At 42.4% G+C, this 17,429-nt stretch overlaps 1 protein-coding gene across 4 annotated transcripts in view; it reads right to left on the bottom strand.

Annotated features, from left to right (window-relative positions):
* The window catches only part of WIPI2 (WD repeat domain, phosphoinositide interacting 2), a 619,932-nt gene that overhangs the window by 557,908 nt on the left and 44,595 nt on the right, over positions 1-17,429 (bottom strand). For all 4 annotated transcript variants that reach the window (XR_011302182.1, XM_069645520.1, XM_069645521.1 and 1 more), the window contains exon 2: positions 14,453-14,535. Coding sequence is in view for 3 of the 4 variants with exons in the window: in XM_069645520.1 (XP_069501621.1) it covers positions 14,453-14,535 (83 nt within the window). In the remaining variant the exon portion in view is untranslated. The remainder of the gene's footprint in view (positions 1-14,452; positions 14,536-17,429) is intronic.

Genomic DNA, 17,429 nt, shown 5'->3' with positions numbered 1-17,429 from the left:
AGGCTCTTTTCTGCTGAATGCTTTGGGTTTTGAAAGAAAGCAGGAAGTTCTATGGACTGGTTAACATGGAACATTGGAATGAATTTAAGAGAAAAAAGTGGATGCGTACGTTATATCACATTGTTTTTGTGAACCATTACAAAAGGATCTTGAGTTGAGAGCTTGTAGTTCACACAGCCTCCTTATAGATGCAATGGTGGCAAGAAAAGCAGTCTTGTAAGTGAGATGTTTGAGGCTGGCTTTATGCATTGGCTCGAAGGGGGCACCCATACGTTTTGTAACAACAGCATTCAAGTCCCATCTGAGAGTTGGATTTGAAATTGGCAGGTATAATCTTTTCACCCTTTCCATTAAAGCTTTAACAACAGGCAATTTCCACCAAGATTACTTTGGAAAGTGGCATAAGCTGAAAGTGCTGCTAGGTGTACTCGTAGTGAAATAAAGTCTAACCCAGAGTCTAAAATATATAGTAAATGGTGTGCAATATGAGAAGGTGAACAGTCACTAGAGTTCAGGTTGTGTGTTTTGCACCACAAGACAAAGTGTTTGCATTTGTTGAAATAGCAGTACCTTCTGCTAGATTTGCATGCTTCTTTTAAGATGGCCATACATCTCTGGTCCAGATTTAAGTGACCAAACTCTATGACCTCAGGAACCAGGCTTCCAAGTTCAGTGTTTGAGGGAATGGGTGGAGTGTTGTACTAGGATTCTGTGACATTTTGAAAGGGGGCACAGTAGTTATCAGAGGAGAGAGAGAGACAGACATTTTCAACAGGTATGAAAACCATGATTGACAGGACCACATTCGAGCCATCAGGATCATGTTGACATGCTGCTGGTGTAGTTTGTGGACTATGCTGTTGAGAAGAGGAGTTGGGGCGGTTAGGAACGTGCGCAAATTTCCCAGACTAGTTTATCAACAGTGAGTTCCACTTGGATTCTGTTTGGGGATACCTGGATGCGTAGTCTTGGCATTGTGTGTTTTCGTTGGTCGCAAAGAGATTTACATCTGGAAAACCCCAGTTTGTGAAGACACGAGATAGCACGTCTGCATGCAATTGACACTTGTGTTCCGACAGTAGTCGTATGGTTGTGCTTAGCACATATGCCAGAGAATTGTGTTCCCCTGTAACATGTTACATGTTGTGATAAGAGAAACGTGTTTCAGAGGCCATAACCAAATGTTCTGCGCTAGTCTGGATAGCCCTGAAGAGTGAGTCCTTCCATGCTTGTTTACGTAGAACACGGCTGTGGTGCTGTCTGTCAGTATGAGGATCGTTTTCCCCAGTAGTTGTTTGAAGAGCTTTGGAACATCACTAACAGTTCTAAATGATATGTTTCTTTGCTAATGCTTGTGTCCACACCCTGTGTGCGGTTTGGAGAAAATGACCCCCACCCTAATAGCATTGCATCTGTTGTAACAGTGGCCTCGACTGCAAGGGTGGTGAACAGCTTGCCCTTCAAAAGTTTCTCTTTTGTTCACCACTGCAGTCATGGAAGAGAGGATCCAAAACCACCACTAGATCGTCCCATAGACCGATTGCCTGCGACCAGTGTTTCGCCATCCACTCTTGAATAGGATGCATGCGCAAACAGGTACGTGTGGCATAAGGTCAATGCAGGTAGCCATCATTCCCAGAAGGTGCATGCCTTTTGCACAGTTACCCGACGACTGGCTACATACTGTGAGATTTAAAATAGCATGTTTTGGACCCTTCTGTTGGAGAGACCAGGGCAGATTGTGTTCGAATCATCGCCCCTAGTAATTGTTTTACTTGACTGGGCCCGGGACTGGATTTTTTTCTCGATGATTGAGAAGTCTAATTGAAAAAGTAGATTGACTGACTGCTTTGTAGACACATTTCAGGAGTGGCCCCTGTTATTAGCAAGTCGTCTAGGTAAGGGTATACTGGAATGGACTGCTGGAGCAGGTGTGCTGCTACTACTACAAGAACATTTGCAAACACTCTTGGCTCTGAGGCTATACCGAAGGGTAACACCTTGAATAGGTAGTGTGATGTTCCCACCTAGAACCTTTTTCTGTGTGCTGGCAATTTTGAAACATGAAAGTATGCATCTTTTATGTCCAATGTTGCCATGTAAAACCTTGTTTTAGAAGAGGGATTACTTCTTGCACCATTGTCACCTTGAATTTTTGTGGCTTGACATAAGTGTTTGCAGGACGGAGGTCTAAGGCAGGGCACATGGTTAAGATCGTTTTTTTGGGGCAAAAAAGTATACTTAATAAATATTGTTTACCTATAGAAATAGAACCAGCTCCATCGCTACCTTCAGTAGCAGCATTTGTATTTCTTCTTGTAAAATGGGGTGATGCTCAGGAAACATTCTCCATTGATCTTGGAAGATGGTGGCAAGGTTTTCCTAAGAACTCTACTGAATAGCCCCTGGCCACTGTTACACACACTGGTCCGATGGTATGCCCTCCCATGCGTGTGCGAAAAGAGCTATGCAATGCCCTACCGGGGAAGCATGGGAGGGGACCTGGACTGGAACATTTATTGGAGGGGCAGCTGAGCCTCTAGATGCTGCAATTCTGCCCCAATCTTTACCTCTTTTAAAACCCCTTTGTTGGCTGGTTTCAAAGTAATAATAATGTATATCTCATATAGTGCTACACACCCATAGGTCTCAGAGCCCTCAAACAACAGAAGGCATTATTATCCCACAGAGAGGTACTCATTTTATCGACCTCCGAAGGATAAAGGCTGAGTTGACCCTGCCGGGATTCAAACCTGCCACAGCAGGCTGCACACAAATATCAGGGGCGAGAGCTTAGTACGCTGTTCTATCCGACCGGCTATGGAAGAGGAATACTGTCCTTGAGGAGTGTACCATGAGGATGAAGCGGATCCAAAACCAGAATGGGGCCCTCATTAACCCTTGGCTCAGAAATGACGCCAGATATGGAAGCTCACCTAGTGAATAAAGGTTTTGTTGGATATTTGTCCTAGTGTCTTTTGTGTTTCATGTTCTTTCTTTGCGGTCTCTAAAGAGTCATCTACGGCCTTTCCAAAAAGGACAGTCTTCTATGGGAATGTTTATTTCTGTTGCCGAGTTTCGGGTTTACATCCTGAATTACGAAGCCAAGAATGGCATTTGAGTAAGATACCCTCCTCTATGATTCAGCCAGAGGTAGCTGCTGAATCGAGAGTACTCTTGAGAATATTTAATGCCACCTGCTTCCCTCGATTAGTAATTTTAATTAACTGGGACTTAATTGGCTCAGGGACCGAATCAAGATGTTTTTGTACTAGATCCCACTGAGCAGTATTGTAACTGCCACGTAGTGTAGAGTTGTCAGCTATACGAGTAGAGTAAGCACCCTTTGTCTGGCAGTGTCTCTGTGTTGGACAAAGATACGCCTTCACATTTCCTTGTCGTGGTGACAAGAGAATCTGGCTTCACATGGCTCCTAATGTAGAGGAGATGTGATGGTGCTTAAAGACTTTATCAACTCTTGGGGTTCACTGCCTGTGTCACAGATGGCGTGACTAATGACAGCCAATTCTACTTTTAATTGACTGCAGAAGAGGCATCGACTGACTGATTGCTTTATGTTTCGAAGATAGTCTACAAAATCAGTGTCCTCAACTGTGTTCGGAGTTTGGATTTTAAAGTGATCTGCAGCTCTTCTAAGGAGATAGTTAAAAAGGGGCTGATCATCAATGGGGAAGTGTGACCTGGTACAGGTGCAACATCAGGAGACTGTAAAAGTCAGAATCATCTGGACAATAGCCGGTAGGTTCATTAGGGTCATCATACCAAGTCCCTTGGTAATCATCACCCTGGCTTTGATAGTACAGAGCCTCTTGAGAGTCTTGTACTGTGGTGTGTTGTGGTTGTTCAGTAACGTTAATGATTGTATGTGTTGAGAGGTATGAAGCCTGGGGGGATTTAGATTGAGGTTCCTTCATTTCCAAATCTAGGGTCTTGTGTCTAATTGGATATTGGTTCATAAATGATGGAAAGGATGAAACTTTATCCATTGCATCTTCAAACCATTCTCTAATCCAAGGACCAGTTTTAGGTGTTTCTGTCAGTGGGAACTGTAAGGAAGGCATGGTATCAAACAGTAAGGCAGACACAACTGATCACAATTCAAGTGTGTTTATTGAACTTCAATTGGGTATGAAAAAACGGCCATCTAAACCTAAATCTAAAGATGGGAGCAAGCTATGACCATCAAATAATAATAATGCAGTCCTAGAGGTGTCTTGTCAAAATAAAAAGGGCCTATACTAATAAACCTATCGCCAAACCTTACTTCTAAATACCAATAGTGTGAGAAACAATGTTATACAAAAGAGGTGTTCAAGAAATGATAGGTCAGGCTTTTTAAGCCGTTGGCTTCCTTTCCCCACTTTTTCAGCACGGTACAAGGCGGCACATTCGAGCTTAGCACAGTCTCTGGCTCCTCTAGCACGAGGGTGCAGTTCAAACCTGGACAACTTTCTACTCCTAGCAGAGGATCGGCAAACGCTAGTGTATCAGACCTCATGGGTTCAGAATCTCCTATCCTCTCTGGGATTCCTGGAGAACAGAGAAAATTCAGAGACCAAACCAGCTCAAAGACTAGACTTCCTGGGTTTCGTGTTAGACACCAGGAACGCGACCCTAGAGCTGCCAGCCAGAAAGATCAAAGATATCAAGAAAGAGATCGGGGACTGCCTGAGAAAACTGGAAATACTGATCAGGGGCTAGTGAGGATAGTGGGGATGATAGCAGCATCAATGCAGGCTATTTTGCCAGGACCCCTGCATTACTGGGCTCTTCAGAGGTTAAAGATCAGACACACAACAAAAGCTTAGATATCACCAGAAGGTGCCCCTGGACCGAGATTCTATAACAGAACTGGAATGGTGGTTGAAGAATATGGATGCCTGGAATGGTCGTGCCATATTTGGAGACCAGCCAGATCTAGCGATAAGAGTCGGACACAAGCAGCGTAGGATGGGGAGCGAGATGCTTCGCCTACACAAACTGGCTGGAACTACTGGCAGGCTCCTTTGCCATCAAGGCATTCACGAAAGAGTTCATGCTTGGACCTCAAAATGGACAACATAATCGGTTGTAAGGTACATAAACCACTTAGGAGGGACAAGATCCAAGCTACTATCAGAACTGGCAAAAGACTTCTGGCACATTTGCCTCCAGTCAGGAACGTCAGTCACTGCAGAGTACCTGCTGGGAGAACTCAACGTAGTAGCCGACTGGAACTTTCGTTATCTGACAGATTGCAGCGACTGGAAGCTAGACCCGGAGACTTTCCGGTGGCTGAAAACAGCGGTGGGGTCCAGTACACTCAGACCTTTTTGCGTCACGTCTCCACGCTCAGACTAACAGCTTTTTCAGCTGGTGGTTGGATCCAGCCACACGAGGCACAGACACTTTCCAGCACATGGACAGGGTAGATACATTACGCATTTCCACCCTTGGCAAAGCTGGGCAGAGTGCTAGCGAAGTGTCGGCGAGAGAAGGCAGAGCAGATTCCGATAGCTCCAATGTGGAAATCGCTAGTCTGGTTTCCCGCACTGATGGAAATGACAGTGGACATTCCACGACTGCTCCCAGAAGGGGAGCACCTGCTCATGGACCCAGCCGGGTCGTTTCACCCTCAGAGTGAGAGGGATTCTCCCACTGCTAGCATACAGAATATCAGGAGACGCTGGGAGTTGCCAGGTATTTCGACACAAGCTGCAGAGCTCATCGCAGAATCTTGGGGTCCCTCCACCAGGAGAAGCCACAAAACGGCTTGTGCCAAGTGGTGGAGTTGGTGCAGAGGGAGACATTTTCATCCTGTTTCAGCACCTATAGTAGTGATCCTAAACTTTCTGGCGCAACTACTGCAAGATGGCAGGGCGATTGCAGTCTACAGGTCAGCCATTTCCACAGTTCAGTTGCCAGTAGAGGGTAAGCCAGCAGGAGAGCATCCAGGAGTGACCAAGCTTATAAAAAGGGGCATGATACAAAGTACCACCAGAGCCGAGGTATAGACAGTTGTAGGACGTAACAGTGGTACGCAGGTTACTGGAAAGCTGGCCAACAGACAGATTCCCAACACTGAAACAGTTGTCAGGCAAACTAGCAATGCTCTTGTGCCTAGTGTTCTGCAAGCGAGTAGCAGATTTTAAAGCCCTAGAGATTCATAGAAGTCTTTTGGACCCGAAGAAGTGACCTTCTCGATAGTAAGGAGAATGAAGACCGGGTCCACCTCACTGCATTACCTCAATTTCCCTAATAATTCAAAATGGTGTGTCGCGAGATACATTAAAGAGTACGAGAGCAGAACAGCAGAGTGCAGAACAGCAGGCACTACACAATTACTAATAGCGCGCAGGAAACTATTTCAGTCAGCAGAAACAGCCACCATAGCCAGATGGGTGTGCGAAGTGATGCAATTAGCAGGCATCAACCTACGAGAATACGGCGCACATTCGGTGAGAGGGGCTATGGCTCAAAGCACTTACAGCAGGAGTGACCCTGCAGGACATCATGCAAGCAGCCGACTGGGCTAGCGATTGTACGTTTAAAGAGTTTTATTTTAAACCAATGGAAGGAGTAGCAACAGCTGTTCTAGGGAATCTTTAAACAAGCATAATGCTCGCCTCCAGTCTTGACATAGAATGAAGATTACCCCTAATTGCGCAGGGAGTCTTGATTCTATTAAAGACTAGGAGGCAAACATCAATTTCCCACCCGCATATGTATTGTACAGATGTATAGTTCTTATGCTATTGTGAATGATGGTACAAAGACTCCACTCTGATATTGTTGTTTGTATGTTCCTTAGGATAGGATCAAAAGAATAACTGAGGACAGGATGTCCAAGCAAGCAAGCATGGAGAGAGTTAGACGCCACGCCGCAAGAATCGCAGCAAGAGCGAGCATCAGTTGAAAGGGTTCATCACGTTGGATGGACTTTGTTGTTCAAGTACGGAAGGATGTAGTTCAGAGCATCAAAAGAAGAGGAGGAGTCCAGGAGTAGGAAGCGGTTATAAGCTGGACTATTGTTAGAAAGACTACAGAGAGAGTGGGACTTGTAGTTTTAAGCAAGAAACAGAAAAGGGTTGAAGGGAAAGTCACCTTTTCAGTTTTTCTTATGTTTTATGGTTGAAACTGCTGAAGAGTGACTACAAGAAGTTGAAGCATAATGCTTGTCTCCTAGTCTTTAATAGAATTAAGACTCCCTGCGCCATTAGCAGGGGTAATCTTCATTGTTAATCATCTGGGCAAAAGGGCAAATGTGGGGCTCCCTCCCGATCCCAAACCATTTTCCTGTCACAAAGTTCAAAAGGAGAAAATGGAATAGTCGTACTAAGGCTACACAGGCCATAGTGAAGTAATTAACAGATGGGCTCAAGGATTTCCGCAAGTCTTTCCTCCCTGAACCTGAAGTAAATTTAAAACTAAAACATTAATCTCCCTCTTGCTTGACTGGTCTATCATATGTGGCGGATCAAACCATTGAACAAAATGTATCTAAGCAAAAAAAAAAAAAGTATGTTTTACATGGCTAATCCATTGGATTTTAAGGCCACCTGCATGTGATAAAATATCTTCAAGTACATTTCTAGATAGAGTAGCATTGGTGTTTGCCCATGGTGAAAGCCAGATCATTGTCTCAGCTGTATAGAATGCATATTGAATGTATCCCAGTACTGAGCAGGAGGGTGCACTCTGCCAAAGTATCAATAGCGCTCAACAAAACCTATTTTCTATACTTTGGAAGCACGCTCAGGCCCACCATAGTTCAGCACCATAACGTCCAATAGCAAGTGCCTTTGCGCTGTACACCTTAATCATCATGGCTAGTGGTTGCAATCTGAAGACCACTGAGGAGAGAACAATCCCTGCTATGGCCGGGTACATCTTAATAGCTTGCTTCTCAATATGGATTGAGTGACGAACATTTGCAGAAAATCATAATCCCAGATAGTCAAAATGCTTCACTTTCCCTGATTAAATTTAGTTCACGAAAACCTCTTTTGAGCAAAGGTGTGCTTTGCCCATTATCAGTACTGACTTGTTCACATTTATTTTTAATTTCCTGTATGCCAAAAATACTGCATACTCATTAACAACTTTTGCAGGGTTTCTGGTGCATGTGCGGGCAGCGCAGCATCATTGCTGTATGCCAATTATGGGCATCTCCTTGTTCCCAAACACAGGACAACAGACGTGGTTTGCTCCAAAACAGTTTGTAGTTTTGTTTGCATATAAATTAACTGGGAGCCAAAACACAACCCTGGCGCATCTCCCTATGAATTCCACATGAAGGTGAACAATCCCCTCCCTTCAATGTATCGAACTAGGCATTCTGTATCAGTCAAAAAGGATAAAGACTCAACTCTGAATTTATTGTGAAGTGTTGTAATGGTAGGTCAATGGGCTACAAAAACGTGCTTTACCCATACAATCTCTCATTGGCCAAGGATTGTCCCTCACCATCTGCGTAACCCACTAGACAGATTTGCGCAAATCTTTACAAGGTTCCCTTATATGGTCTGACTCGCTACCTCTGTGGTTTTCTCCAAACACATCCAGCAGCTTATTTTTTTGAACAAAATAATGTTGGTGGTACCTGGATCTGCTGACCCTTTTACCCTATTGTCAAAGAATTGAAAGATCAATGTTTGTGTCTCTGGACCTGCACCAAGTCTGCAAATACAGTAAAAGGCAACAAGTTTGGATAGTGTCAAAATAGTGAATATTATAGGTTGGAACAAGGCATGTATTTTTGGCGCACAGTTTTGGAAGGGCCTACGGACTGCCGTTTTTCATAACATTTAATAAAGGGAAATAGGGTAGGCATCTGGGCCATCCACGGACACTAGGCCAGTTAGGGGCGCATACAATATTTCCCCAGAAACCAAAGAACACCAAAAATAAAATGGGCATAAGTTTTTCCTATGGGCCGCTAGCAGTGTTCGCAGGCTGAGCTAGGTCTCGTACCCAATTTGAGGTCTGCGCCGCGCCCACCAATGGTCACTTATGCTACTGTTCGCTCATGCAACCATAATGCAAGGAAAGTGGCCTCTAGACCTGCCCCCTTGCAAGGCCAATAGGCCACAGGCCATGGCCAGTAGCCACTGTCTGCTGCTTGGGTGGAGTAACAAAAGCACCAATTAGGGGGACTAAGGGCGCATGGGACATGGCTGAATACCATCCCTAGACGAGGGGCACTGTAATTACAAAAGGTCCATGCAATTACAAACGACTACAAATTCAGTGAAAGGACTTGTTAGAAGAGACACCATGGTGAGGTTTACCTAAAGCAACACACTGAAATTCAAATGGAAAATAATGGCTAAAAGGTGACTTTTGGTTACAGTGTAAAACCACCAGTCTTCTTAAATCAATCTAGTTAATGTCACTTTGAATTGAGGAACAAAAAAAAAAAACAAAGCCCAAATCATATGTACAAACTAATTTGAAGATCAAATGTCACAGGGCCTTCAGCGCGATGAGAGTTGTCATGAGCAGTCAATCAATTCAGTTTTAAAAAAACAAAAATGTCAAACAAAAAAAATTGCTCCTATGCTCTGGTATGCAGAGTGATGGGGAAAACAAAATCTAGTCTTGAACAATGTTTACAGTGCGCTTGTTTTTTTTCTGTTGGCCCCCACATCTTATATAGAGAGACCCATTTTGGGACCCTGCTTCTTGTCCTCAGCTATTTTGCTGCTCCAGTCCTAAATAAAATGGTGGCCGACAAATTAGGATGTACACTGTAATACTTGCGGCCAGTTCCAATGGGGGCTTTGTTCTAGGTCAGGCCTTTGGCCATGCCCTTGGGCTGCCCTGAGCACCCACCATTTTGAACACCACAGCAGGGCCTTTGGCATGGTCATGGCAAACCCACAAATCACATAATGGGTGACATCAGGCCTCTTGGGGGTCCCCAAGACCCCAACTGGCACATCCCCTGCTCCTCTTACCCTCACTGAGCATAGCCTGTGGCCAGCGCCAGTGCCCTCCTTGTAAGGGAAATGGCCTTTGTCCAGGTCAGGGCAGCAACAATCCCCTTACGCCCCCTCCCTCTTGTGCAGATTTACAGGCCAAGGGGCGTAGGTTGCAGGCAAACTCAGTGGCTATTTTGCCTCCATTGCAGGTTTGTGGGGCCACTGGCCATGCCCTGTATCCACTCTGTCCAGAATGTTGTGCCCTGGGACACATACCCTTAATGGCCACTAGCCCTTCCTCTTGTGGGAGACTCAGTGGCCACTTGAGTCTCCCACAAGTAGGCTTGCATAGCAGGCCTATAGCAGCCTTGGCTGGTCTGAGAAGAGCACACAGGCCTAGGACTGCAGACTGTGCCTACGCCTGCAGGATGATCAAAGTTCTGCAAAAGTAAATGCTGGCTTTTTGCAGTTTAGGTATTGCTGATAGTTTAGAGGGATGACATATTTAGAGGCTATTTTTTTTTTTTTTTTAACTATTGTGTGGTTGTCACCCAGCCCATTAAAACCTGTGGTGCCGTTACACGTCTACAAACACCAATATACCAACCAGAATCCTGAAAATCGCTGCACAGCTTGAAGATTTCAGGAGAATCCAGATACTTCAAATGAGATTCAGACCAGATTTAAACCAAATTCCAGCTAGAATGCATGCTTTCAGAAATAGGTGTATGCTTCTTGTGTAGGTTTTGTACAATTCTATCAGTGACTGGGGCTACAGCCGAGAGCAAAGTTTGCCCTACAAGAAATCACACTGGAGGTTTTAGCACTGTCTCATACCTTTGCTTACCCGTGTGTGTGTGTGTGTGTGTGTGTATGAGAGCTATATATCGTAGTACGCCATTTGGGTAGCACCCCTGGAGCAGTGGAAACAAGGCGAATCCCTCAATCCACAGAGAAGTCCACAATCGCAGATTCCACAAAAGTTAAGTTTATTTTAAAGAATGTTGGAGACAGGGAAGCACACGACAGGTTTTACTGTGAACAGACTGCTTGATAACATACAAGGGAGCGGACGCAAGGTAGGATATTAATATGATATGAAACTCTATGGTTTAAACACGGTAGATGGATTTCGTGGATTTAAAACACCAGATTCAAGTTGTAAAAAATAAATACATTTAAAAAAATTTAAAAAAATAAAAAAAAGAACTCTGACATTTTGTAATGTGGTTGTTGCAATGATTAACCTTGCAGCATTGCAATAAGGTATTCCTTTAGATGTTGACACATGGCAGTTTTGTTTGTAAAATAACTATGTACAGCATAGTTCGGCAACAAGTCAGAAAAAACACATGTATTGTATTGTGTGCGGTGCAATACACTGCTTAGTCCACATGGAAAATTTCAAGGTTTAAAACATTTTTGGGGAAATGTCCTTAACGTGTGTCGTTTGCATAGTTTTATTACAAACTGGGGTTGATGTACATGTGTCTTGTGCGGTGACCAGTGACCGTAATAAGGTCGCACTGTTCCCGCTTTGTGTATATATGCTAGTAGCCAGTCATGAGTAATGTCACTTGCCATTTCTAACTCACCCGAATGCCGAAGTTCTTAACATCTCAAAAACGTGCTCTTCCTGTAGGGAGTCCAATTTAGGAGTGTTCGAGAGAGTATGGCTTTTAGGTACGTCAAAAGAAATTGCATTATTAGAAACATAAGAGGAGTCTCAGATAATAACCGTGTGGTAGAAATACTCTGACAGAAATAATACTGATATGATTGCCTGTGGTCAAGGCTTGACCACAAGCCCCTTATCTCCACCTCTTGCGAGGCTGTGACAATTAACCCTTGGTCATCAGTCAATGTTTAAAACCACCCTAGGTAGGGTCCCAGCGCTTAAAGATATGCTGGCTTAGACTAGAATATTATGAACATACTTAAATGTACACCCTCAGGAAAATGAAGGTTTTTGACTCACTTAGATGCAATGTTCTGACTAGCTGCAGTTAAATATACACTTGAAAAATGTGTTATCATGTTAATGCCCTTTAATATGAACCTCTATCGTGTGAGGGTTCTCAACCTCATCAAACAAGCTAGAGCAAAAGCAGATATAACCCAACCTATCATCAAACCTATGAAATAGATTATCGTGCAAGCAGAGAGAATGTTGAATATTCAAATGATGAAACAATTGAGGTTTAGTTTAAAAACAAGTGACCCACATATCTCTAAGCTACCCTGTGCTACATGCCTCTCATTATGCTTTATGGCAGCGGGACAATCCATTTGGTACTCACTTTTTAGAATGGAACTATAATCAATAGGTATCTGCTGCTATGGGTCTGGTAGTGCTTCTCTCCTCATCCCAGCCACTCTGGCTTGCTTCAAAGCAAAGGCAAGTCTACTGGCCTCTCATCTGTGCCCTCCTGTCTCATGCTGGGCCATAGATTTATTAACAGAAAAACGCCTGCCCTACACGTGTGGATTTGTCATATCTGCTGAGGTGGAGATCTATAACCTTGCAGAATCATCCCCTGCAAGCAGCTCTACAGATAAGGGGTGTATCGGCCAGGCAAATACTTCCAAAAGATTAAAATAGGGAGTAAAAATACTCCCCAAAAAATTAGCAAACAAACATGTCGAACATTGTCCTCCTGTTTTCACCTACACAGCTCCACGGATATGTTTGGACCAGTGGTGCACGTACTACCACAGGAAGAAACCATTACTGCCTGATCGGAAGAAGTAAACGTGTATCTTTAAATGTGCATGAATATGTAGGAGAAAATAAATATTACAAAAAAAGTGTTTTCTACTTCAAACATATTTGAACCGCTTATAAAATACCCCCATTGGAAATTGGACTTACATTTTTACTCCCTAAAAAATAATTTTGCTCGCAACTTTAAAAAAATAGGGAGTAAAATACTCTCACCGCCAAATGTTATTTGGAGCACTGCATGCAAGCTATGTTAAAAGGCTTTCTGTTATCTACAGTGACATATTTTCAACTTTTACCCAGTGCTTGTCACTGAAAACTGTGGCCCCAATTCTGTAAATGTGAAAAATGCTCACTTTCAAACTTATTTGTGTCTTGCTCGTGAGTCTTTTTAGCTGACCACTAACCATGTGATGCTGAAAGCTGCGAACGGACCTTGTGTGATTAGCCCGCAGAAAACATACCATTTCCTTGTTCTTAAAGCTAGAGAACATACAAACGCTGTGCAAGTTTGAAGCCCTGTCTCCATGTGTTTGGGCATAGTGCTGAGAAGACATAGCACACATTTCATGCGCTTTAAAAGATTGATTGGGCTATGAAGCTTTCTTTGATGAGAGTTCCTGGTGCATGTCAATGCCATAACCATACGTTTACCGCAGGGGGATTAATAACTGCAGGTTTCTTACAACTAATTTGACTTGTGTACAAATAATCTCAAATGTATTTATTTACCTTTACTATATACAAAAGTCTTTCAAAACTTACACTAACCACATGAATGAGATTATTACACACACACACACACACACACATACATAGACAGTGATTTTGTCAAATTGAAAACGAATGGAATTTTTAACAAACCCAAAACTGCTTAAAAAAATGTTTTTGTTATTATATATATATGGGAATAGTATTTTTGGGGGTGGGGGAAAAGTATGGAGAACAACAAAAAGAAAAAGGGGGCGAAAAAATGCATTATTTTCTATAGACATTTTTGGTTCGTTACAAATTAATTTTTTTGTTTTGTGATTCATTAATATCACATGTAACCAATATATCTCCTTTCTTGATAAAAGCATTCATTATGCGACTCCTACTCTTCTTCAATGAGCGCACACAGTATCGACATTACAACATTATTTAATCCCCAAATGTTTACAATACTGTTGGTCTTCTTGTCATTATTGAAACAAATATTTATTTTGCTCTTTAAATGCAATACATTTGACATATTTTTCATATGCGTCATCATACACCACTGGATATATTTATATATATTTGTTCATGCAATTAGTGTAAGTTTAGAAAGATTTTGTATATAGTATAATAACCAAATTTGAGATGTATACACAAGTCAAATCAGTTGTTAAGAAACCTGCAGTGATTAATCCGGTAGACATAAGGCTACTGCAGAAGAAATGGAGCCCATGGGGCTATTTTTGATGCAACATGACATATCAATAGCAATTATAAAAAAAGTGAAACAGTTAAGACCCATCAACAGCACAGCTTCTTAATGCATCAAATAACAGAAACAAAATGCAACTTTGTACAAAGGATGACTTAATTCCGCTTAATAGCTTTTCCTAACAAACCTTTGGTTCAATCCTAGATTAGGTGCATATGTATTGTCCTTTTTAACGATTAAATATGTATTCCTTCATTGCCAGTTTTGTGAGACAGTTTAATAAACTCCAAAGTTTATAAATATTGACAGGAAGACTATTTCAACTTAATAGTCAATATCTCATACCCCATTCTAATCGGAAGTTAACATTTATAAATTAATGAAAAGGTCACTTACTGCATTCATAGATTTGTTCAAGCTTATCCACAGATGAAAGAGAGAAGAATTTGTAACCCAATTTACTCCCAACCGCTAATGACCTACAAAAGAAGAAAAACAAAAAAAAAACTTTGAAAAAGGGAAGTTTAACAGAGAACTGTTCATCCTTCGCAGCAAGACCAACTTTCTATGCTCGACACAGATCATATTAAAAACATTTTTACCTTTACAGATTGATGCTTTGCCTCTCTTTCATGCTTTTAGCACAGCCGATTGTCTCTCCCACCCCTTGTATGACCATTGCGACTCTTTATTCCCCTTCAACATTTCTTCACTCCACCTAATCCTTACTTCATATGTATCGACCACATTCAAGCGGACTACATGCTTATATTTTTCACTCACTGCAGCTATAGGAGTACTCTCACTTTCAAACATCAAACAATGAAAGAACTATATTTATATCACTTCCTCAAACTCATCAAACTGCAGGCTCAAATACAGTCAGATTATTCCGGCTCCAATTCAATAACACTTTGAGTTAGTGGTACAATTCACCCCAAAACGTACAACACAATTCAGGTACTCCTCAATTTCACAGCACATCAACATGCAGGGTATGTTCACATTTAACTTAATGGTACATCTAATGATATTCCTCACGAATGGAGGTTGCATAAAGGCAGACTTGCCAGCACAAAGTGAATATGGGATGTTGTGCAGTAGTTAATGCAGGGACTACAATTAGACATTCACTGCATGGAATAATTTACAACAATGGAGATCATGGGAGCATACATCAAAGTAGGTCTATTTTGGAAAAGAGGAAAGGCTTCTGCCAGGAGTTTAGTATGGGGCATCAAGTGATGCTGAGCTATAAAACAACTCCCAAATCACATTTACAACTAGTATTGTTATGTCCATTTAAAACTAAAAATACAGTCCACAGCTACAAATACCTATACAGTAAACCTTTTACTTAAGTATGATTGATTTTTGTATAGTTATCAAACCTTTAGACAATTAGACAGAAAGTTAGCAGGATATAATTCATGGCAAGCATGTTCAATAAAATGTTCTTTAGCATTTTTACCAAATGCTGAGACAAACTGATATTTTGAACTTCAAGTAGTCCGATTCCAAGCAGAGTACAGTGGACAAAGGGTTTAGAAGAGTAAAGACTTGGGTGTAGCATCATACCCAAAGCTTTTCTTCATTTTACGCAGGGGCAGCTAGATCAGAGAGACAAGCCTTAGAGTTCAGTTGGATGGATTGAACAATCTAAAGAAGTACTCGGGGAGCAAGGTCATGATATGCTTTGCAAGCACGAGAACAAAAGCCATGAAGTGTAGTCAACTCTGATGTGCTCCCCGAGAAGCCCTACAATTCCAGGGGTGACGGTGTCCATCTTGGTTTCGTTGGTTGAGTATTACTTCCCGTTGATATGTATATTTTCATAGAGTTGGAAATTAGAAAACATTACTCACCAATAGTGACTAACGTACTCCTACTCCATAGTCCCATTTCCTCCACACTTGTGGGATATTCCATCCTTCGGGATGGGAACACTTTTTGGTAGAATCCCAAAAAGGTACTGTCTGTTTTTATTTTTACACTGGGTCACCACGCATATGGCTCAAGCCTCCGCCTTTGAGCCCCGACCAGCGCATCATCCTTCAGTCCTTTTCGATGGCACAGCTTGAAGCCATATTTTTTCTGCACTGCCCATTCCCACATCGAAGGATAGCTGGATTGACTTGGTCCCCCTTTGCTTGCTTATGCAAAACATTGCGACAGTGTGGTCTGTCCTGACGCATACTATTTTTTTGGTGATGCTGAATGGAAGGCTTTCAGAGCCAGAAAAATGGCTATCAATTCAAGGTGGTTGATATGTTGTTCCCAGTCCAAACGGGACCATAGGTTGAAAATTTCTAGGTGACCCAACGTTGCCACCCATCCTAGCAGCAAGGAACCCGTGGATATTGTCATATGCTGGGACGACTGGAAAAGGGACCCCTTTTAAGAGGTTGTAGTATTTGAGAGGTCAGTAACGCGAGGCTCACAACGGTTTAGTTTTCTCAGGATTGGCCAGTTTATACACACAATTATAAAATAAACCCCAAGTAAACACTCTACCAGAGGATTCCCTACCTATTCTAAGGTTTATGGGAAAACCTTGTAGCAGTCACAAAACTAACCCTCACACAACAACAAACATTCAAAGCAACATGAAAAGAACAAATAAAAGGTTACCAAACACAGAGTGTCTTGGATGACTTCTAGTGGTCCTGGGCAGATCCTGCTCCGCCAGGAATGTCCCGAAGTCAATTTCCTCCAAAGAATAGAAAGTCTTAACCAAAGTCGGGAAAATGTTCAGAAGAAACAAATTTCACACAAATGTGGCCACCGTCTCGTCTCTGCTTGATGAAAAGATCCTCCTTTTACAGTTCCTCAAAAAAAAAAATAGCACCAATGGAGTTTCTCTGGATGACTTCCTTCCAAGAAAGAACAGGTAAAGTTGAAGACAAAAGTACTACTTCTACTTGCATCAACTTCTCTACTTTCAACTTCTGTGGCGTCTTTGAGACAGTTTGTCAGGATGCTTCTGCTAAAGATTTGATATCTTTTCAGCAACTGCCTTCTACTTTACAACTGTGAGAACAGGTTCCCTTGCCCACAGATGGCTTCAGCTTCTACTTCTCACCAGAACATGGACGACCACTACTGCCGCTACTAAAACCTCTGATTTAGAGATGTTTGCTACTACATCTGCAACTTCAATATTAGGGAACTTCAACAAGACCTCCTCTACCTCTACAGGTTGGAAAAGCACTCTTCCGTCTTGTATGGCAAGAAAGAGCAGCCTCTTTGCCGGTCTTGCATCTGCCACAAAATCTGCTTCTAGCTTTTAGACCACTTCTCCTTTTAAATAGTCTCAGCCATGCAGATTTAAAACAGCTTATTTTAACAAGTACCCAGGTCCCTTCCAAAGCTT

Source organism: Ambystoma mexicanum, chromosome 2p (genome assembly GCF_040938575.1).
Source record: "Ambystoma mexicanum isolate Mex_15411 chromosome 2p, UKY_AmexF1_1, whole genome shotgun sequence".
Lineage (NCBI taxonomy): Eukaryota > Metazoa > Chordata > Amphibia > Caudata > Ambystomatidae > Ambystoma > Ambystoma mexicanum.
This window is presented reverse-complemented; position numbering and strand designations above follow the sequence as displayed.